At 37.2% G+C, this 24,788-nt stretch overlaps 1 protein-coding gene across 1 annotated transcript; it reads right to left on the reverse strand.

The window, feature by feature from the left end:
- Positions 1-8,068: 8,068 nt before the first annotated feature.
- On the reverse strand, positions 8,069-9,004 carry LOC131821629 (olfactory receptor 52E8-like). Its single transcript, XM_059157854.1, has one exon. The coding sequence runs from the start codon at positions 8,996-8,998 to the stop codon at positions 8,069-8,071; it is 930 nt and encodes a 309-aa protein (XP_059013837.1). The 5' UTR covers positions 8,999-9,004.
- Between the last annotated feature and the right edge of the window lie 15,784 nt (positions 9,005-24,788).

Raw genomic sequence — 24,788 nt, forward strand, 5'->3', positions numbered from 1 at the left:
CTAGATGGATGAAGGGTAATGGGAAATACAGCTTTCCAGTTATGGAATGAATAACTCACAGGGATAAAATTACAGCATAGGGAATAAAGTCAATGGTACAATAATTGTGTTGTATGGTGACAGATGGTAAGCATGGGATAATGAATTAGTTTGTCAAATCACTATGTTGTATAACTGAAAATAATGTAGCATTGTGTATCAATTATACTTCCATAAAATAATCCATAAAATAATAATAATAATAATAATAATGAAAGTTAAAGATCATTTGTTTAACTAGAAATATGAGCCCAATATATTCCTCTGTGCATTTCCACTTATAACCAAAGGACTTTTATTTTTGCTACTTAATATGGCCTTTCTTCTTCAACTTGTTTGTAAATAACTTTCATTAAAATCTAAGCACATTTTTTTGCTTTTTCTAATTTGTGTTACTTTTGTATCAAGGGATGAAGACATTTGCTTCATTCTTCAAAACAAAGACCTCGCTTAATGAGGCCACAGAGTTCACAAAATTCAATGTAACATAATTAATGTTAGATATAAAGCCACCATTTTTAGAAAGATTAACTGAGGCTTAAAGCACTGACTATACCATTCAGGTTCCCCATTTATGTCCCGTAATCCTCATAGAAGACAAGCTGGCTTTACTTCTTTTTTTTTTTTTTTTAATATTTTATTTATTTATTTGACAGAGATCAAAAGTAGTTCACTTTACTTCTTAACTATGCATACCATTTCCAACTTTGTTCCTATATGGGAATTCATGATTAATGTCATCATTATTATTGTCATTGCTATTAGAAGGGAAAAAACAACTACAGAAATAATAGTGTTATATAAGCATTTAATATTATTTATTTCAGTTTTACAAAGAAATTTCAGATGAATTATACCACTTGCTACTCACACCAGCCACATGGAAAAAACAGGACAGATTCTGACTCCTAAATTAGTGGATTTCTTTTATGTCTGGATCACAGAAGCATGTCTCCATCCTCAAAATCACTGCTTGCTTGCAGTCATCAGCCCTCTGACCTTCTGGTGTTCCTAGGAGTCTATCCAAACTCACGGATTTATGGAATTCTCGTATAGTAATAAAAATTTAGCCCTCTATTGGGTTTCTTGAGTTACATGCCCTCATAAACAGCACCCCAAATTTCCTCCTACTTTCCAGTTCTTCAATCTCTACGATCTCTTGCGTATTTTCTAATATAATAGTTCTAAATTTATATTTCTAAAGAACTGGGAACCAAAATGAGCGTCTTTTAATTAGAATAAAGAATAGCCCTGGGGCACCTAGGTGGCTCAGAGGATTAAGCCTCTGTCTTCAGCTCAGGTCATGGTCTCAGGGTCCTGGAATCGAGGCCCACTTCTGGCTCTCTGCTCAGCAGGGAGCCTGCTTTCCCCTTTCTCTCTGCCTGCCGCTCTGCCTACTTGTGATCTCTCTCTCTCTGTCAAATAAATAAATAAAATTTAAAAAAAAGAAGAAGAATAGCCTTTTGAAGAGGATGGAATAGCACTAATATGAGACATGACCTCTTTCTAAAAGGCAAGGAAGTTAGGATGTTGCATAATATACTATGCACTTGAGACTGTAGACAAAGTAGATTTTAAGAATGAAAAAGAAATGCCTTGTGAGAGAAAACGAGGAAGATGAAAACTCTAATTTTAGTATATATGCTGCCGAAGCGAGCACAAGATGAAATCTCTAAAAGTGGAAATATATCTGTAGGAGAAATCCTCAAGACAGGTGTGAGGAAAAGAGAGGAGGAACCAGCATCATCCTCCAATTAACCCTCCACATCTTCCTCAAGTTACCCATTCTCTAAAAGGCATTCTCTAAATTGATATTCAGTGTATTGGCTGGTGATAGCCTTTCCTAAGACCTTCTTATTCTTCTACATAGTTCTCTGTATGTCTACTTAACCAATGTCTGAGTTCCCATTGAATTGTAAGCTTCACACAGAGTTGCAGAAGAGGCCAGTGAGCACTTTTGTTCATCATTGTTTCTCTAGCACAACATCTGGCAGATAGCTGCCACTCAAAACATTTGTGAATGAAAGACTGGATAAGTAGGTAATTTTTAATTCTAACTCCTGGTCAAAAATCCTCATGTTAGGAGCATAGGAACATAAATCACACAGTTAAGGACAGAGAAATGAGAATCAAAACCATGAATTAAAACTGTGAATGTACATGGTAAAGCCTTGATCAGATGCTTTCCTGACAAGGGGTCTATTAATGGGCTTCTGGTGTAACAAAAGGAGACTACAAAGCAGACATTGTAGGTAAGACTTAGCAAAAGCAGGTGGTATGACAATCAGAAATAGGCAGCAACAAATGATTGATTTATATATGTATATCTTATTTTTCTCATGGAAACCCTTGACTCTTTTATTGCTCTATGGTATTAATGAAATATCAATAGAAAGCTTTCATAATAATGCATTTTACAAAATCTGAGTTATTCAATCTTTTATAACGCCAACTTGTTTTCACATAAAATCACTATTTACTCTAAAATAGAGTGCCTAAATAAATAGAATCTTTCAAGGGCCGAAAGGATGAGAGCAGAGACTTGTGAAATCTGTAATCAAAGCCCTAGACTTGCAAAGGAATTGAGGACTCCTCATGTAAGAAAAATAGATTAGGACAGGAGGAAGAAAAGAAATAGCTGAAAAGCAGCCTCATTCTCCATGCCAGCTAGCCAGAAGATGCTTCTAATGTCTATGCAGACCAGATCTTTATCTTTGCAGAGATGGAACAACAAAAGCTCAAGAACTGTGTTAAAAACAAAACACATTCCATCAGGTACTCTGCAGTGCTGAGTAAAGGGAGAGCCTTTTCTTAAAGCAGAGTTGTGTCTTTGCAAACCACTTAGCAGGACTCGTTCAGGAGTAATGGCCAAATGCCAGATTCACATCAACCCAAATGAGATCCACTCTCCCAATCCAGATCAAACAGGCAGGTGGAGAGTTAAATAAATACATACATGTTCTTGATGTGGAGACAGAACAAATATCATCTTAGTTTTATTTAACTAGGCCCTAGCATTAGGAAAATAGTAAATGATAGATAAAAAGTGAGTGAGTTCTGCTGACAGGAAAGTGATGTCTTTAAATAAATTTATCATTTTTTTCAATTGTTTTGCATTCTTATCTACAGCTTATATATGTAATGTTAAAAGTGCTTGATAATAAGGAAGACTAAAGAAAGAGTGAATATATATGTAAACATGTAGCCATATAGTATGCATAAATCAGAATGAAAAAGTCCACTGTACTTTTAAGAAGTTGCATACTGGGGGCACCTGGGTGGCTCAGTGGGTTAAGGCCTCTGCCTTCGGCTCAGGTCATGATCCCAGTGTCCTGGGATCAAGCCGTGCATCGGGCTCTCTGCTCGGCAGGGAGCCTGCTCCCGCCTCTCTCTCTATCTACCTACCTCTCTGCCTACTTGTGATCTCTGCCTGTCAAATAAATAAATAAAATCTTAAAAAAAAAAAAAAAGAAGCTGCATACCGCTTAGAAGCTGAAGGTATTAAACAATTGCTGCTCTTCTCCATTAGTGACAATGAAATAAAAATAGAAAATGTAATACTTTGATTTGGAAAAAAAATGAGAATGTCAATTTTTTGGATATTAAATACAAAAGAAATTCTGAAATAAGCATTCACATGACAAAGTTCAGTAGAATTAGGCTAAAAGAGTTAGAAATGGGAAGGAAAGAAAGAGAGTGAGAAGAGGAAAGACAGAACAGAGAGGGGAGAGAGAGAGGGAAATGAGGCAAAACAGGACAGAGAGGGAAATGAATGCCGTAATATCTCAATAAAATAAGTTGTTTGCTTAGTTTTTAAAAAAATTTTTCCTTATCATTAAAGTAGGTATGCTTGTTGTGAAAAAAAATTAAAAAACACTAAGATATGCAAAATTATCTGAAATTCTACCAATTAGAAATTTAATATAAAATATTTTGGCTTATGTCCTCCAAATTAATATTTGTATCATATATAAATGTGTGTCATTAATTTAATGAAGGGATTTAATCACTAGACCCAAATTCAAACCTTCCCAACCTATATGTTTAAATACATATAGCAGCCAAGCCTATATCCAACTCACCGTCTTCAGGAAGAGCCAATATTAAAAGAATCTACAATCCTGACCAAGAACTGCTCCGAGCATGTCTTAGCACTATAACTGGGGCTCAAGGACACAAGTTTATCATGAGATTGAAAATCCTCTCCCTGACGGGAAGTAGCTGTTCTTCTGCAGCCACATGGGATGAGAACATGAATGACAATGAATTCACAAGTTATCACCGTAGGTTTATAAGCAGAAAAAAGCACAGGGGCAAGGGAATCCCTTGGGACTTTCAAGTTTCTCCCCTTAGCTTTCCAATTTGAAAGAATTGCTCATTCTCTAACAACCCACTTTTTCTCATTATTCTGTTGCCATCAGTCCTACAAGAATAATATCTGAGCCAACCCATAATTTCTCCAACTCATTATCCATGGTTGGTCTACACTTTGATGATGGTGCCACTCTTTTCCAGCACATATTATTTATTTGATCTAGAAGTTAGGTCAGCCACTGAACACTTATTTAAAATTAAGTTTGTAGTCAGTAATGTTTTGCATCTCTAAATCTCTTACCCAAGAAGCATATATTCTGGTTGCATAGTTAATACTAACCATGTATGAACATGCAAATAACTACATTTTAACATATATGGGACCAACTTCAGAGCTGCAGAAATACAGGGAATTGGTGAGTTTTCTAGGCTTCCTAACTCAATTTCCTTTAGAAGAGGCTTAGAAGTTGGCACAATAAAAACTGCAAGATAAAATGGAAACATACATCATTTGAGGACATCACAGAAAGATTATGTACTGTGATTAGCCTAGAGAAGTATAAAACCATGAGATACTTACTTTCTTCTGAGAAAGGAAAAAGCAGCTCTAATATCTGTCAGCTAATATCTTTTCTGGCACAAACATCCTAATTAAGGACGTCCACTTAGTATAAACAATTTCACTAAGTATGAGCATCTTTTTTTTTTTTTAGATTTTATTTATTTGAGAAAGAGATAATGAGAGAGATAGAGAGAGAGAGAAAGAGAGAGAGAGAACATGAGAGGAGAGAGATCAGCAGGAGAAGAAGACTCCCTGCAGAGCTGGGAGCCTGATGCAGGACTTGATTCCGGGACTCCAGGATCATGACCTGAGCCACAGACAGTCGCTTAACCAACTGAGCCACCCAGGCGCCCAAGCATAAGCATCCTGAAAGCATCTGCTTCTGGAAAATATCCTCTAACAACTCCAAATCCAATATCAAGCTCTTCCTTGAACACTCTTACTGAGACCCCTAACAGCTCACCACTGTGTGTGGTGTCTCTCGTTAGAGCAGATGATGAATACTCCTATTTTAAAAACTGTAATTGTATTCCTGGTGATTGTTGGCTAGAAAGCCATGATATCCCCTATGTAGAAGACTATCAGTTGGTCTGCATGTTCATCAGTAACTGGTGTTCTCAGGGTTTTTCATCTGAATAGGCTCTAATGTTGCCTTCTTGTGTTTTAGTGTACATTTCCCTGAAGTCCAGTGATGCTGAGCATCTTTTTACATATTTATTTGCCATTCATATAATTTTCTTTGGTGAAGTGTCTGTTCAAATCATTTCTCCATGTTTTAAATTGCATTGTTTCCTTATTGCTGAGTCTTGAGAGTTCTTGTATATTTTGAATATAAGTCTTTCACAATGTATATGTTTTGCACATTAAGGTTTTAATTCCAGTATAGTTAACATACAGTGTTGTATCAGTTGCAGGTGTACAATGTAGTGATTCAACACTTCATATGACACCCAGTGCTCATCACAAATGCCCTCCATAATCCCCACCACCTATTTCACCCACTCACCTCCCCTCTGGTAACCATTAGTTTGTTCTCTACCATTAAGAGTCTGTTTCTTGGTTTGTCATTCTCTCTCTCTTTCTCTTTTCTTTTGCTCATGTGTTTTATTTATTAAATTCCACATATGAGTGAAATCATATGATATTTGTTTTTCTCTGAATGACTTATTTCACTTAGCATAATACTCTCTAGCTTCATCTGTGTTGTTGCAAATGCCAAGATTTCATTATTTTTATGGCTGAATTATATATATATATATATATATATATATATATACATATATATTTACTACATTTTATTTATCCATTCCTCTATCAGTGGACACTTTGGCTGCTTCCATAATATGGTTATTGTAAATAATGCTGCTACAAACATCAAGGTGTATGTATTCCTTTAAATTAATATTTTTGTACTTTTTGCATAAATACTCAGTAGTGAGATTACTAGATCATATAATAGTTTTATTTTTAACTTTTTGAGGAACCTCCATCCTTTTTCCACAGTGTCTGCCAAGTAGGTTTAGAGGGAACACACTTCAGCATAATAAAGGTCTTAGATGAAAAACCCAGAGTGAACATCATACTCAATGGGAAAAAAACTGAGATCTTTTCCCCTAAGATCAGGAGCAAAACAGGGATACACCCACTCTCACCACTTTTATTCAACATAGTACTAGAAGTCCTAGCCACAGCAATCAGAAAACAAAAAGAAATAAAAGGCATCCGAATTAGTAAGAAAGAAGTAATATTTTCACTCTTTGCACATGATATAATACTAAACATAGAAAACCCTAAAGATTCTACCCCAAAAAACTATGAGAACAGATAAATACACGGTAGCAAGATATAAAATCAGCATACAAATATCTGTTGCATTTCTATATACTAATAAAGAAGCAGCAGAAAACTAAATTAAGAAAAAATCCCCACTTAACAATTGCACCAAAAATAATAAAGTACATAGGAATAAACATAACCAAAGAGGTTAAATTCCTGTACTCAGAAAACTATGAAACACTGATGAAGGAAACAGAGATGACACAAAGAAATGAAAAAACATTCCATGCTCATGGATTGGAAGAAGAAATATTGTTATTCAGAAATCGACAGATTTAATGCAATCCCTATCAAAATGCCAACAGCATTTTTTACAGAACTGAAACAAACAGTCCTAAAATTTATATGGAACCACAAAAGACAGTGAATAGTCAAAGCAATCTTGAAAAAGAAAAACAAAGCACGAAACTGTACCACTGTCTTTCACCATACACAAAAATAATTTAAAAATGGATTAAAGACCTAAATCTGAGGTGAGACCTGAAACCATAAAAATCCTAGAAAAGAGCACAGGCAGTAATTTCTCTGATATAGGACATAGCAACATTTTCCTAGATCAGTCTTCAGAGGTAAGGGAAATGAAAGCAAAAATAACCACAATCCTGATTTCTAACACTTGCCTGCAAAAGAAGCAAAAGATTAGCAGCAGACCTGAAACCATTTTTTCTCTTCTACCACTGAAAGATAGTGGTCCAGTTTCATCCTTTTGCATGTAGCTGTCCAGTTTTCCTAACACCCTTCATTGAAGAGATTCTTTTTCCCATTATATTTTCATTCCTCATTTGTTAAAGTTTAGTTGACCATATAATTGTGGGTTTACTTCTGTGTTTTCTATTCTGTTTTATTGACCTATGTATCTATTTTTTGTGTCAGTACAATATTGTTTTCATTACTATAGCTTTGTAATATAACATGAAGTCTGAAACTGTGATGCCTCCAGCTTTGTTTTTCTTTTACAGGAAAGAAAATCCATGCTGTCTTCTGCCTGCCCTCCTGTGAAGGTGGATGCAATACTAAGCATCATACTCTCATCTGTAAACTTATGAATATAATAATGATTTTATAGGACTACCTTGATTATCAAAGAGGATAAATACAAGCACTTTGTAAAAGATGCACTCCTTAAAAATTGTACTATTATCACCAACAAATTTATTATTATCTGTAATAATAAAAGATTACAGAAAAAAGATGTTTTTTTGGCTTATATTTATCTTTGCTACTTCTCTTCGGTAGTTTTAGAAAATAACCCCCTTATAATGAGCAAATGGAGTAAATCTGAACTATAATTCTAGAAATACCAATGGTTAACTGACTTTAAAAAAAAATTCTCAAAACCCGCTCCCTAATCTGCTTGGTCCTGACCCCATAGATTACAGGATTCAGGGCTGGTGGAACAACCACATATAGGTTGGCCAAGAGGATATGGATACACTGGGGGATATTATGGCCAAAACGGTGTGTCAAGAAAGAGAAAAATGCTGGTGTGAAAAAAGCTAAGATAACACCAATGTGGTAGCCACAGGTATTGAGAGCTTTGAGTCGAGCCTCCCTGGAAGGCAGGCAGAACACAGCATGGAGAATCCTGACATAGGAAAGTACAATAAGAAGCACATCCAATAGTAAAATAGCCATATCCCCAAGACCAAATATTATATTGACTTTGATGCTGGCAAAGGCCAGACGGGCAATGCCCATGTGTTCACAGTAGGTATGAGCGATGATACAGTGGCCACAGAAGGGCAGCCTCAGGAGAAGAAACACCAGTGGGATCACCATGCATAGGCTCCGCAGAATAGAAATGCCTCCAATAATACAGATAATTTTGCTGGTGAGGATCATGGTATACTGAAGGGGTTTACAAATGGCTATGTAGCGGTCAAAGGCCATGGCCACCAACACAATGCTCTCCATGGCAGTGAAGAAATGGATGAAGAACATCTGGGAAAGGCAGCCTTCAAAAGATATATCCCTGATCCTGAACCAGAAGATGCCCAGCATTTTGGGGATGGTGGCTGTGGACAAGCCCAGGTCGATGGAGTCCAACATGGCCAGAAAGTAGTACATGGGCTCATGGAGACTCTGTTCAGTCTGGATCACAAATAGGACAACGGCATTCCCCAAGAGTGCAACAACATACACAAAGAAAAAGGGAAATCCAATCCAAATGTGCACATCTTCTAGCCCTGGGATACCCAAGAGGAGGAACGAAGAAGGATGGAAGTGGGTGTCATTAAGAATGGACATTGTCTCCGCCACTGTTGGTGACTGCATATAACAGTGTTAGATGTCAGCTTCCTGGTAGTGATTCTTGCTCCACTTCCCTCTTTTTCTGACTCCTGGTTAAATGGAAAATGTTTGTAATATTCATATTCTCCCATTTCTTCCAACGGTATCAAAACTTCTCAGACAACAAAAAGAAATAAAAGGCATCCAAATCGGTAAGAAAGAAGTAATATCTTCGCATGATGTAATACCATACATAGAAAACCCTAAAGATTCCACCAAAAACAAACAAACAAACAAAAACAAAAACCTACGAGATCTGATAAATGAATTCAGTAAGGTAGTAAGGTATAAAATCAGCATCAGAATATCAGAAGGCTCCAGGAATAGAGACAATCTCTCTTTTCCCCAGATCATTCCCATATACCAAAGATTGAACAAGAGAGGGGAGAAGTATACATCTCTCAGATATGCAAGGTAAAGGGTAGGAATCATACAGGCTTTCGTTCTTTGTATCTCATGGTGTTACATACATTGCATTTAATTTATATAAAAAATGCTTTACCATATGTAATTCAACCAGCTCTCTTACTGGGGAATTTGAGGACCATTTATGTGTGTGTGTTTATGTATATGTATATTATGCATGTGTATGTACATACATATATATGTATATATGCAAATATACATATTTTCATGTATATTTAACTATGCATATACCTCTTTTTAATTCTGAAAAGAGACGATAAACTTACTTTTTTTTATTCATGCACCTGAAACCACTTCACACATACAAATTCTCGGGGGAAAAAAGTGTTAAATGAGTAAGTCAGAGTGCAGGCATAATAACAGCCAACATGCCCCAGATGATTAGTAACACAATTCCATCTTAACTAAGTCTTCCAAAAATTATTTTCACCCAAAATACTTTGGATCATGAGCAAAGATAACAAAATAGAGACTTTGCACAGGAAATTTTTAATTTTTTTAAAATTTAAATTCAATATAATAGTACAGGAACTTTTAATGTGAGAGTGAAACTTGGATTTATAAAATATTTTAAATAGAAATGATCTCATTATACACTGAATCCATAAAATTCCAAGTTAATTTAAGAAGCTGTTTGGGGATGTCTAATCAGGGATACTTAAGAGCTTCTAATTTTTTGAGATACACCCATTCAAATCCTATCTATTCCTATTTATACAAGGAAAAGAGAGTATTACTTTGAACACCTTTGAAATTAAAGTCCAACAAATTTTCCTCTGTTCCAGATCTTGATATTCCTGGATATTTCCTTTTTTTTAAAATTTTTTATTTTTTATAAACATATATTTTTATCCCCAGGGGTACAGGTCTGTGAATCACCAGGTTTACACACTTTATAGCACTCACCAAAGCACTCACCCTCCCCAATGTCCATAATCCCACCCCCTTCTCCCAACCCCCCTCCCCCCAGCAACCCTCAGTTTGTTTTGTGAGATTAAGAGTCAAGCAGAGAAAGAGGATATTTCCTTTTAAGGACTAAATAAAAAGGAATTTATTACAGTATTTGGTATATAGTAACTACCTTGAGCAGCAAAATATTGCAGTTATTTATTCTGAATTAATATTTTAAGAAAACAGGAAGTGTCCTTTATTGGGTAACTTCCTGAGATAAAATGATGTGGTAGATAAAATGAAAACAATGTGAAAATGTTAGACTCTGAGTATCAATGGCTGGAAATTGGAGGGGTTCATACTTGAGTAGTACTCATCAGAAATAGATGCAAAGAAAAAGCATTATCACAGCCTCTAGCGAAGAAAGTGGTCCCCTGGCCTGTTAGAAGTGGCAGAAAGAAGGGATAAACTGGAATAGAAATTTAGATAGAAAATTTGAATAAGGGGGGCCTAGGTGGCTCAGTGGGTTAAGCCTCTGCCTTTGGCTCGGGTCATGATCTCAGGGTCCTGGGATTGAGTCCCACATCTGACTCTCTGCTTGGTAGGGATCCTGCTTCCTCCTCTCTCTCTCTGCCTTCTTGTGATCTCTCTCTGTCAAATAAATAAACAAAATCTTAAAAAAAAAAAAAAGAAAGAAAGAAAGAAAGGAAAAGAAAAGAAAATTTGTATAAGACCAGAATGATGCTTTCACAGTAGAGTGAGGTAAATACAAATGAAAAGATGAAATCTGAATAAAATGTGGCATTATGGTAGAAAAATAGAGCAAATGCTATGGGTATGACTAAGACAAAAGAAACTCTATGGAGGCAGTAAAATGGATCAAGGGCGACTTTGTACACAGGAAGGACATGCATAAAAAGTTTACTCTAGGTGGAGAGAGACAGGTATGTTTTGAGACCATACTAATAAAAACATAATAATAAACATAATAATCAAAATTATTACTGGACCTACCTCATAGGGTGAGTTCACTGGTTTACCATTTAAGACATGGGCTCTGTGGCCCTTTTAGCAACCTTTTCCAGACTTTGGAGAATAATGGTTCTATCTTTAAATGAAAAGCATTGGGGCCACTCAAATGCACTAGAGCATGAGATTGTGGATTATTTTATTTTTAGATCCAAAGAAGGAAGCTAATCTCTTTCTGAGCCCTGATTTTCCAGGAGCATTAACCTCCTTCAAGTTGGTACCCTCCTGAGTGCTTGAAGAGTCACATTTCCAAATCAGTTAGCCAACCAGTCACTTCTTTATTTCATAAATATATGTTGACCTAGTCTATTGCTATACATTCACATATTCCCAAATCTTTGCCAGGTACAGTGATGAGACTGGGCCCCAGCCTCTCCTCTTGGAGACTGAATTTCTAATGTTCTGATTTCTAATGTTCTGAAATGAATTATACCAGACGTTGTCTCACTTCTGTATCATGTTACTCGTTACTTAACCATATTTCACAGCCGTCACCTACCCACTCACATTTCCCTACACACATAAACACCATTTCATGTCCTTTAAATGATAAGGAAAGGAGGAATGATTCTTTAGTCCAGTGTTTTGCAACCAGCAGCCATCTTCTCCTCTAGGGTATACTTGGCAATGTCTGGAAACTTTTCTGACTGTCAGAACTTGAGGGAATTTTTACCAGTGTCTAATGGGTACATGACAGAGATGCTGCTAACATCCCATAGTGCCCAGAACAGCCCCCCTCTTAGAACAGAGAGAGAGAGAGAGTAACTTGACCCAAAATATCAGTAGTGCCAAGGTTGAGGAACTCTGCTGTTCGCCTTTTTATCTTATCTATGTCTAACCCCAGTCCCATGGCATACACTACTCTGAAATAATAAGAACTACCCACATGCTGTCCCATTTCTCAGCTACCTTTTCACCTTGGTCTTAGGTCCTATTCAAAATAAAACAAAACAAAATGAAACGAACCCTACCAGCATGCATAATTATGCTTCATGATGTTTCATGTGTGAATTCCATTGTTAAAAACATACCTGTTTATCTAATTTATTAGGCCTGGCAATGTGCCAGTTACCAAGAGACCATGGTCCTTGATCTCTAGATATTCATATTTGGTCCCTAGTATATAAGGTGAGAAAAAGTAGCTGAGCTGATACAGAGTTTTCTTCTGCATGTCACCTGGGGTGGCATGCGTGGGACTATAAATGCAAAGAGATAAATGTACATGTAGGAAAGTCTGTGGCCATTACAGTTTATGAGTATAAAATTTGTAATGTCCAAAGCTTGTCTGTGTATTCTCTTTATCCTTTTTCCCGTATTTATGTATTTCCTATATTTATCTGTATTTTTATGCACTTACTTTCCTTCCCCCTCCTTATTCTGGGTTAGCATAAACTCATTCCCCATTTGTCATGCTATTTCCCACAGCTCTAACCAAGGACAATACAGCTTTACCTTGCCTTCCAAATGACTCTGAGAGGACAGACTCTGGAAACATCATCTGTTATTTCTTTAAGTCCACACTTTCCTAGGCAAGGAATATGCATTTATATTGATGCAGCTGCCTGGCTTCCAGGGAGATCGAGCTGTATATCGAGCTGTCCCTGGGTTCTTGGCATCGACTGTGATATTCACTGGAGAGTTGTAATAGACCTTCCCACTTTCATTGGAACTATGGGGCAAGAGTCATCTACTCTTTCTTTCTAATGAGATTCTAGATCTTTTCTGCTTTCCAAATTAAAAGTCTAAGCTCCTGATTAATACTTGAGCTGTTAAGATGATTATTAGCTGCCTTCTTCAATGACATGTTCCATCAGTCTGCCCTTGCTCTTCTACATCATCTGTGTTATAGCTTAAATCTGATGCCCTACTCCTCATGACCTATTTTGATGGAAGACCAGATTAAGGGGCACCTGTGTGGCTCAGTTGGTTAAGTGTCTGCCTTCAGTTCAGGTCATGATCCCAGAATCCTGGGATTGAGCCCCACATCAGGTTCCCTGCTCAGCAGAAAGCCTGCTTCTCATTCCCCCTCTGTCTGCTGCTGCCGCGTGCTCTGCTCTCTCCCTCTCTCACTTTCTTTCAACTAAATAAAAATAATAAAAATCTTTAAAAAAAATACCAGATTAAAGCAACAAAGGTATGAAGAGACAAGATTCAGGAAATAAGGAAGTTCAATAAAGTGAGCCCAACTTCTTACTCATCGTTACCCCACTAGTTGTTGAATGATTACAGGAGCAGGGAAAGGAGTCAATGACCAGGGCAGAGGAAAGCCACTCAGATATAAGGAAACTTACAGAGCTTAGCTCCGTACAAGAGTGTTAGCTGAGCCCATACATTCACTTTCCTAGCCTGGGCTCCAGACATCAAAGTAAAAAGACCAGCTTAGGTCGTCTACTCCACCTGTTGCAGTTCTTTAAAGGAGTTTTATCCATTTTAGATATCCCAGCTGATACTCCATGTTTTGTAAAGAAAATAAAGAACTTTCCCTGGTATGCTTTTTCTGAATTCCTGACCTATAAAACCTATGAACATATTAAAATATATAATTTCTTGGCTTCATACCATTAAGTTTCAGGATAATTTATACACAAGAATAAAAAAAACCAAGAGAAAATTTACTACCTTTAACCAGGTTCCATCTTATTAAAATCTAAAAACATGTGTCATTGGTTTGAGAGCTGTGCATAGGGAGGAAGACTGATGGGCCTTAAGAAGACTGGTGGTGAGGGCAGAAGAAAAGTGAGGAAGACAGAATTGAAAGTTTAGGTAAAAAGGATCTTTTCTATATAGAAATATAAAATTTGGTCAAACTGTTGCATTCAGTAAAATGGGAAAATTAAAAAAATATATTTATAGTAAACTAGTGGGTTTGGCCAAAGAGATTTCCAGGCAGAATGTCAGAAGGGCCAGGTAGTTGCTTTTAGTTATATATAATAAAATCTGAATAGAGAGAGGAGTTAAAGATGAGATGATTTGGTTTTCAAACAAAATTTAGAGAAAATAGGGATGTACTGGTTTTTAAAATCAAGTCTATTTTCATTCTTTCACTCTCCTCACTACAAAGCATTCTCAAAATAAGAAAGAGCTCCAAGCCAAAGATCATACTAAGAGTATGACTATAAAATTTTTAAGATCTGAAATACTTACGTTAGTTTCTCATACATCATTTCTGACAGGATATTAAGGGTATGCCTGACTGACTCTCTTTATTAATCTGTAAAGATTGCACTACTCGGCATTTATCCTGAAGATACAAATGTAGTGATCCGAAGGTGCACATGCACCCAAATGTTTATAACAGAAATATCCAGAATAGCCTAACTATGGAAAGAACCTGGATGTCCATTAACAGATGAATGGATAAAGACGATTTGGGAGATATATATATATATATATATAGAGAGAGAGAGATAGATATAGATCTATATCTATATCTATATCTATATCTATATCTATATGTGTGTGTGTACTATACATAAATAGAGGGAAAAAGCATATATATATATAGATGTATATCTACATCTATATATATATATGCTTTTTCCCTCTATTTATGTATAGTACACACACACACACACACACACATACATATATATAGGGAATACTATGCAGCCATTAAAAATGAAATCTTGCCATTTGCAAGTGTATACTAGAATGGATTATGCTAAGCAAAATAAGTCAATCAGAGAAAAACAATTATCATAGTATCTCACTTATCTGAGGAACTTTAGAAACAAGACAGAGTATCATAGGGGAAGGGAGGGAAAAATGAAACAAGATGAAACCAAAGAGGAAGAGAAACCATAAGAGACTCTTAATCTCGGGAAACAAACTGAGGGTTGCTGGAGGGGAGAGTTGGTGGGAGGGATGGTGTGTCTGGGTGATAGATACTTGGAAGGGTATGTGCTATGGTGAGTGCTGTGAATTGTGTAAGACTGATGAATCACAGACGTGTACCCCTGAAACAAACAATACATTATATGTTAATTCAAAAAATCTGTAAAGCTACTAAAACCTTAATAGCAGTACCTTTAAAGAAGCCTCATAGAAGGTCTAAAGTAAAGAAAGATGTATCTTGAAGGGAATTCTAGTTACAGCTTTTGTTTAATGGACCAAATTTATAAACTGACACACAAGAAACCCACAAAATTTTAAAGAACTTAGACCATCTTGGAATGAATAAGAAAGAAATAGTACTAAAGAAAAAGAAGACATTGGACAACTGAATTTTGACAAACAAGAAGGAAGTGGAAAACATTTACCAAAGAGGCAACATGAGCTACATTATATTAAAAAGGGAAGTATGACTCTTATGGTGGGATGAAGAGCCCACAGGTAAAACCAAGTGCAATAAGGCATCACTTCCAGAGCAATAACAGCAAACACATTCTCCATGGCTATGGGCCAGTGATTACTGTGTCCCTCTCATTTTCCCTTTATTGAGTTGCAATAGCTCATATGTTTATGCTGTGCCTATTTCATTATTGTATGTTGAATGTGTATAGTGCAGGATACTTTCTGCATGAATTCACAGGTCTCTGTATAAAGATAAATCATACTCAATGAAGCAAATACAGAGTCTCAGGTGCATCTGAAACTGGTGAGATAATGTACCTTGAGACTAAGCATGATAGTATAATGGGATAGAAACTTCTGTTCATTTGTTGTTTTACACGAACGAGGAATATAAATAATGTGGCCAGAAGGTAGACTGTGTTGTTATTTGTATTGTAGGAAAATACACATGAACTTTATCATTAGTGACATTTAGAACATATCCAATGTTTTGCTCCAATCACCACTATCTAGTTCCAGAGTATTTTTATCACTTCAAAAGGAAACCCTGTACTCATGAAGCAGCCATTGCATATTTCCACCTTTTCCCCAGGCCCTGGAAACCATTGATTTGCTTTTCATCACTGTGAATTTTCCTATTCTGGGTTTCTTACAATGTGTGGCCTTTTGTATCTGGCTTCTCATACTTTCCATAATGTCTTAAGGTTCATACGAGTAGCAAGATATGCCAGTATTTCATTAATTTTTATGGCTGAATATTATTCAATTCTATTGTTATACTACATATTGTTTATCCATTCTTTAGCTGATGAACACTTGAGTTGTTTCTACCTTTTAGCTATCGTAAGTAGTACCATTAAAAACATTAGTATGGTGGGACGCCTGGGTGGCTCAGTTGGTTAAGCAGCTGCTTTCAGCTCTGGTCATGATCCCAGCGTCCTGGGATCGAGTCCCACGTCGGGCTTCTTCCTCCGCAGGGAGCCTGCTTCTCCCTCTGACTCTGCTGCCACTCTGTCTGCCTGTGCTTGCTCTCTCTGACAAATAAATAAATAAAATCTTAAAAAAAAAAAAAAAAAACATTAGTATGGAAGTTTTTGTTGAGATGCTAGTTTTCTTTTCTTTTCTTTTTTCAGATGCCTGTTTTCAATTCTTCCAAGTGTATATCCCAGAATAGAATTCATGGGTCCTATGTAAGTATAAATTTGAATTTTAGAGGAATTACTCAGTTATTTTCCACAGCACCTGCACTATTTTACATTCCAAACAAAAGTATATGAGGAATCCCACTTCTCCACATCCTTGTCAATACTTGCTTATTTTATATCTTAAAAAATCATTATTATAGCTTTCATTGTATATCTCGTGAAATCTCATTTATTTGATTTATATTTCACTAATGACCAATGTTACTGAGTACCTTTTCAAGGGCATGTTGGCCATTTACATATTCTATTTAAAGAAATGTCTATTCAAGCTTTTTGCCCATTTTCTGATCAAGTTGCTTATATTTTTGTTGTTGACGTGGAAGAGTAGTTTATATATTCTGGGTACTAGACTTTTTCCAAATATATGGTTTACAAACATCCTATCCCACTTTACAGTTTCTCTTTTTACTCTCTTGAGGTGTCATTTCATGTACTTTTTAAATTTTGATGAAATCCAACTTCTCTTATTTATTTTTATCATTATATCTAATTAACTATTGCCAAATTCAAGGTCACAAAAGCTTAGTCTTTTTTTGTTCTTCTAATATTTTCATATTTATCGTTTTGGTATTTAGGTCTTTGATTCAATTTCATTCTCTTTGTGTATGTAATATGAGGTAAAGGTCCAACTTTATTCTTTTGCATGTGGATATCTGGTTTCTCCATTACCATTTTTTTAAAGAATTTATTTATTTCTTTGAGAGGAAAAGAGAACATGAACAGGGTTGGGAGAAGAAGAAGACTCCCCACTGAGCAGGAAGGCCAGTGCAGGGCTTGATCCCAGCAGCCTGAGTTCATGATCTGAGTAAAAGGTAGACACTTAACCTACTGAAGCATCCAGGTGCCCGTCCATTATGATTTAAAAAAAAAAATTATTTGTCCCTCTTTTAAATTGCTATGAACACAGATATCTGACTATATGTACTTGAGACTCTTTCTTAAATTTAATCTCTACTCCTTTTATCTGTATGTCTATCCTTACACCAGCATCACAATGCATTATTCCAAAGCTTTGTAGGAAGTGTGAATCTTTCAACTTTGTTTTTTTTTTTTGTTTGTTTGTTTGTTTTCTGGGTTTTTTTTTTAAAGATTATTTTGACTATTTGGCATTCCTTGCAATTCAATAAGAATTTTAAGATCTGAGTTTCTAATTCTCCAAAGAAGGTTATTGAAATTTTAATAGCAATTGCATTGAATCTATAGATTGTTGTGGAGAATATTGCCATCTTATAATATTAAGTCTTCAATCTACGGACAAAGGATGTGTTACTTAGTTCTATCATTTCTTTTTTTTTTTTAAGGTTTGTTTTTTTTTAAGATTTTTTTTTTTTTTTATTTGACAGATAGAGAGCACAAGTGAAAGAAGTTGCTGTGGCTGATATTGAAGAGGTTACTACCTATGTTCTCCTCTAGGGTTCTAATGGATTCCTGTCTCACATTGAGGTCTTTTATCCATTTCAAGTTTATCTTTGTGTACAGTGTAGGAGAATGGTCGATTTTCATTCTTATACATATAGCTATCCAGTTTTGCCAGCACCATTTCTTGAAGAGACTGTCTTTTTTCCACTGTATATTTCTTCCTGTTTTGTCGATGATTAATTGACCATAGAGTTGAGAGTCCATATCTGGGCTCTCTACTCTGTTCTACTGGTCTATGTGTCTGTTTTTATGCCAGTACCATGATGTCTTGGTGATCACAGTTTTGTAGTAAAGCTTGAAATCAGGTAACATGATGCCCCCAGTTTTATTTTTGTTTTTCAACATTTCCTTAGCTATTCATGGTCTCTTCTGATTCCATACAAATTTTTGGATTATTTGCTTCAGCTCTTTGAAAAATACTGGTGGAATTTTGATCGGAATGGCATTAAAAGTATAGATTGCTCTAGGCAGTATAGACATTTTAACAATGTTTATTCTTCCAATCCAAGAGCATGGAATGGTCTTCCATCTTTTTGTGTCTTCTTCAATTTCTTTCATGAGTTTTCTGTAGTTCCTCGAGTACAGATCCTTTACCTCTTTGGTTAGGTTTATTCCCAGGTATCTTATGGTTCTAGGTGCTATAGTAAATGGAATCGATTCTCTAATTTCCCTTTCTGTATTTTCATTATCACTGTATAAGAAAGCCACTGATTTCTGTACATTGACTTTGTATTCTGCTACGTTGATGAATTGTTGTATGAGTTCTAGTAGTTTGGGGGTGGAGTCTTTTGGGTTTTTCATATAAAGAATCATGTCATCTGCAAAGAGAGAGAGTTTGACTTCTTCATTGCCAATTTGGATACCTTTTATTTCTCTTTGTTGTCTGATTGCTGTTGCTAGGACTTCTAGTACTATGTTGAACAAGAGTGGTGAGAGTGGGCATCCTTGTCTTGTTCCTGATCTCAACGGGAAGGCTGCAAGCTTTTTCCCATTGACGATGATATTTGCTGTGGGTCTTTCATAGATAGATTTTATGAAGTTCAGGAATGTTCCCTCTATCCCTATACTTTGAAGCATTTTAATCAGGAACGGATGCTGGATTTTGTCAAATGCTTTTTCTGCATCAATTGAGAGGATGATGTGGTTCTTCTCTCTTCTCTTATTAATTTGTTCTATCACATTGATTGATTTGTGAATGTTGAACCATCCTTGTAAGCCAGGAATGAATCCCAGCTGGTCATGGTGGATAATCTTTTTAAAGTTCTGTTGGATCCTGTTTGCTAGGAACTTGTTGAAAATCTTAGCATCCATATTCATCAGTGACATTGGTCTGAAATTCTCCTTTTTCATAGGGTCTTTGCCTGGTTTGGGGAACAGAGTAATTCTGGCTTCATAGAAAGAGTCTGGAAATTTTCCTTCTGCTTCAATTTTTTGAAACACCTTCAGGAGAGTAGATGTTATTTCTTCTTTGAAAGTTTGGTAGAATTCCCCAGGGAATCCATCGGGTCTTGGGTTCTTGTTTTTTGGGAGGTTTTTGATCACTGCTTCAATCTCGTTACTAGATATTGGTCTATTCAGGTTGTCAATTTCTTCCTGGTTCAATTTTGGGAGTTTATAGTTTTTCAAGAATGCATCCATTTCATCTAGGTTGCTTAGCTTATTGGCATATAACTGTTGATAATAACTTCTGATGATTGTTTCTACTTCCTTAGTGTTAGCTGTGATCTTTCCCTTTTCATTCATAATTTTATGAACTGGGGCTTTCTCTCTTTTCTTTTGGATTAGTGTGGCCAATGGTTTATCAATCTTATTGATTCTTTCAAAAAACCAGCTTCTAGTTTCATTGATACGTTCTACTGTATCTCTGGTTTCTACCTCATTGTTCTCAGCTCTAATCTTGATTATTTCCTTTCTTATATTTGGAGGAGTTGGTTTGATTTGTTGTTGGTTCTCCAGCTTTTTAACGTGTAGAGACAGCTGCTGTGTTCTGGATTTTTCAGTTTTTTTGAGGGAGGTTTGGATGGCTATGTACTTCCCCCTTAGGACCGCCTTTGCTGTATCCCATAGGTTTTGGACCAAAGTGTCTTCATTCTCATTGGTTTCCATGAATTGCTTCAGTTCTTCTTTGATCTCCTGGTTGATCCAAGCATTCTTAAGCAAGGTGGTCTTTAGCTTCCAGGTGTTTGAGTTCCTTCCAAACTTTTCCTTGTGAATGAGCTCTAGTTTCAAAGCATTGTGATCTGAGAATGTGCAGGGAATAATCTCAGTCTTTTGGTATCAGCTGAGTCCTTATTTGTGACCCAGTATGTGGTCTATTCTGGAGAAGATTCCATGTGTACTTGAGAAGAATGAATATTCTGTTGTTTTCGGGTGGAATGCTCTGTATATATTTATGAGGTCTACCTGGTCCAATGTGTCATTCAATGCTCTTGTTTCTTTATTGATTTTCTGCTTCTATGATCTGTCTATTTCTGAGAGAGGCGTGTTAAGATGTCCTACTATTAGTGTATTCATATCAATATGACTCTTTATCTTGATTAACAGTTTTCTTATGTAATTGGCTGCTCTCATATTGGGGGCATAGATATTTACAATTGTTAGATCATCTTGGTGGATAGTCCCTTTAAGAATGATGTAGTGTCCTTCTGGATCTCTGACTACAGTCTTTAGTTTATAATCTAATTTATCTGATATGAGAATTGCTATCCCGGCCTTCTTTTGAGGACCATTGGCATGAAAGATGCTTCTCCATCCCTTCACTTTCAGTCTGGGTGTATCTTTAGGTTCAAAATAGGTCTCTTGTAGACAACATATGGATGGGTCCTGTCGTTTTATCCAGTCTGCAACCCTGTGCCCTTTTATGGGAGTATTTAGGCCATTCACATTGAGAGTAATTATTGATAGATACGTTTTTATGACATCGTGTTACCTTTGAAGCCTTTCTTTCTGTAGATTGTCCCTATATTTCTGTTCAATGCTATTCTTAGGATTTTTCCTCTTTTATAGAACCCCCCTTAATATTTCCTGCAGTGTCACCTTGGTGGTTGCATAGTCTTTTAAGCCTTGCCGGTCTTGGAAACTCTTTATCTCTCCATCCATTTTGAATGTTATTCTTGCTGGATAAAGTATTCTTGGCTGCATGTTCTTCTCATTCAGTGCCCTGAATATATCTTGCCAGCCCTTTCAGGCTTTCCAGGTCTCTGTGGATAGGTCTGACGTTATTCTGATGGGCTTTCCTCTGTAAGTAAGGAACCTCTTTGTCCTAGAAGCTTTCAAGAGATTATATCTACAATTATGACTCCTCAATTTGACTATCAGGTGCCTTGATGTTTTTCTGGAATCTATAATCTTGCGTGGAGACCATTCGGCCTCTAGTACATGAACGCTGGTCCCATTCACAAGATTGGGAAATTTTTCATGAAGAACTTGTTCCACTATATCTTCTAGATTTCTTTCTTTCCCCTTCCCTTCAGGAATTCCAATAATTCTGACCTTGGAATGTTTCATGGCATCATTTATTTCCCTGATTCTGTTTTTGTGGTTTCTAAGCTGTTTGTTCCAGGCTTCCTCTTGATCCTTTCTCTCTATCTGTTTGTCCTTCAGATCACTAATTCTGTCTTCTGTCTCAGTTACCCTAGTTTTGAGAGAATTTAGATTAGATTGGAACTCATTGAGAGCATTGTGAACCTCATCCCTGGTAGCTTTTAGCTCTGCCCTAACATTGTGAACATCCTGTCTGGTCGCTTTCAGCTCGACCCTAATCAATTCCATCGGGTCATCCATGGCTTTCTCCAACCTAGCTGTTGCCTGTTTAATTGTTAGCCTGAATTATCTTTCTGACATTTTGTCTATGTTGATAGCCATTAGCTCTGTTGCAGAAGGTCCATCCTCTGTATTTTTCTTCTGTTGGGCATTCCTCCTCCTAGTCATTTTGGTGAGATGACTGAACAGATGTAGCTGGATGTATCAACCTTGGTGCAGTCAGGGTGCACCCTGGAACACTTCTGAGCAATCAGGATTCCCCACCCAAACGAGAGAAAAAGAAAAGAAAAAGAAAAAGAGAGAGAGAGATAGAGGGACAGGAAAGAAAGGGAAGATGAAAGAGAAGGTTCAGCCCAAATGGGTCCCAAGGTAAAATTTATGAAGTACACAAACAAAAACAGACCAACAAAAAGACTGATAAAAGTATGCAAATAAAAGAAGAACCTCATCAAAAAGAATCCCAAGTTTAAGATTTATATACTATCAGGACAAACACAAAAACACAGAAACAGTGGTGGAAGAAAAAGATGGAAGAGTGGTTATAAATTCTCAGTGTGGGCGAGGAAGGTTGTTTTGATTCTTCCTGGATGTATCTTGATATATTTGTTAAAGGACTCAACTTTCCTAAGATAAAGGGGGATTAAAAATTGGTTTACCTATAGGAGTAGTATTGATTGGGGAAAGGGGATTACTTTGAAGTTTAACTCTATATGAATATTAGAAAATAAAAATAAAAAAGGAATAAACTAGACTAAACTAAACTAAAATTAAAAAAAAGAAATTCAAAAAATAGAAATGCAACAGAGAAACACAGGTGTATGTATCAAAAAGTTCAGGTTAGAAGGCTCTTATGGAATTTGATGTACTGGACAGCTCACTGCGATGGTAAATAGGTTAAAAAATTATCTATATAATCTCACAAAACAAACTGAGGGTTGCCGGGGGGAGGGGGTTGGGGAGAAGGGGGTGGGATTATGGACATTGGGGAGGGTATGTGATTTGGTGAGTGCTGTGAAGTGTGTAAACCTGGTGATTCACAGACCTGGGGATAAAAATATATGTATATAAAAAATATATGTTTATAAAAAATAAAAATTAAAAAAAAAAACAAAAAAAAAAAAAAAAAAAAAAAAAATGAGCGAGAATAGTGGGAACAAATTAAAAATAAAAGTTGTCCTATGAAGTAGTGGTGGTGGTTCTCTTGTAGTCTTTTTTTTTTTTTTTTTTTTTCTTGGTTTGTTTTCTGGGGGAGGGGCCTGCCACGTGGGTTTTCTGTCAATGATGTTCCCTGAGTTAAGTCCTTCCGTTCCTCTCAAGGGGGCGGGCTCTGAGGAAACTTTTTTTTCAGGCTTTTGTTCTCTGGAGGTTTTTATGTTTGTTCACTTTTTTTGTTTTCTCTCGCCTTGACCGCTTTTGATGGTTTTTGTAGGTTTAGAGGAAAGCAAATGGCACCTTGACCTCCCTCTCAGAGAGAAGCCTCAGTCTATTCTTCTTTGGGTGTTTCAGACCCCATATAAATTTCCCCTTGGCCGCTGGTAGAGCAGGTTCCGAGTCGTGGTCCCTGGGGATGCAGTATCTTCTGCTTGTACCCAAAACCAGGGCAGCAACAGCTATCTGGGCAGCTCCAGACTGCCAGAGAGGTTCCAAGCAGCAATCACACACTGAGATTTTCCCGCTGGCCTGGGCTGGGAGTGCCTGGTCTTCTGGGTCTAAGAGCACCCCGCTTGAGCGCACCTCTTTCAGGGGAGGCTGTGGGTCATGGGCGGTCTCAGGCTTTGAGAATGGGCTTAGGTCCGAAAGCACCAGGATGGGCCTTTGTGCACCTCTCTCAGGGTAGATTTTGGGGCGCATGTCTTAGGCTCTGAACCAATGGCACGAGTCAAAGAGCACCAGGTGGGCCTTTGTACCTCTCTCAGGGGAGCATGAGGGGCGTGCGCATCTCCGGCTCTATTGCAGGGCTCACAAGTTCTACCATCTGGTGTGCCTCCCAAACCCTCACAGGAGCCAGAGGCCACACAATCTCGTGCCTGCTGGCGGCTAAGGGACCAATCTGGTTTCTCCGCCACACTCTCTCTGGCTCAGCACCAGGGGAGGCTGTCCTGGGACCAGGGACTTAAGCCCCTGTCCCTAGCCGGCTGGATTCCCACAATTTCCCCCTGCGATCCTTTGTTCTTTTGGAGTGTTTCAGTCAGTCTCCAAGTTAATGCTGGTCCCCAGACGCAGGGCACTCTCGCTCGTATTAGGGGTATTACTTTCCAACTGGTCACCTCTGGTGGTTCCCTCCCCCTTTTGTTTATCTTCCAGTCTCATTCTGCCATTCCCACTCCACTTTACCTGCCCACTGGCGTCTTCTGCCCCTGTAGAGATCCAGATGTGTATAATTCTGATCTCAGGCTGATTTCATAGGTGATCAGAGTTCTTTGGTAGGTAATCTTTAGGGTACAGGTTGAAAAGGCACCTCCTTCTACTTCCCCGCCATCTTGTCCCCAAGGCATGACAATTTTTGATAATAATCCAAACATTTCTGGTAGTCTAGAAGGCTGTCTGTGTCCTTGATATAGTGCTTGGGAGAGTCAAGAGGAGGTCCTAGTGGAGCACCTGGTTGGTTTAGTTGGTTAAGCATCTGACTTCAGCTCATGTTGTGATCTCTGGCTCCTGTGTTGGAGCCCTGAATCAGGCTTCCTACTCACTGCTTGTCTAGTTCTATCATTTCTTTATCAATG

Source organism: Mustela lutreola, chromosome 1 (assembly GCF_030435805.1).
Source record: "Mustela lutreola isolate mMusLut2 chromosome 1, mMusLut2.pri, whole genome shotgun sequence".
Taxonomy (NCBI): domain Eukaryota; kingdom Metazoa; phylum Chordata; class Mammalia; order Carnivora; family Mustelidae; genus Mustela; species Mustela lutreola.

Excerpts from the sequence above, each read along its gene's own strand:
- LOC131821629 (XM_059157854.1), bottom strand. The coding sequence starts at position 8,998 with ATGTCCATTCTTAATGACACCCACTTCCATCCTTCTTCGTTCCTCCTC.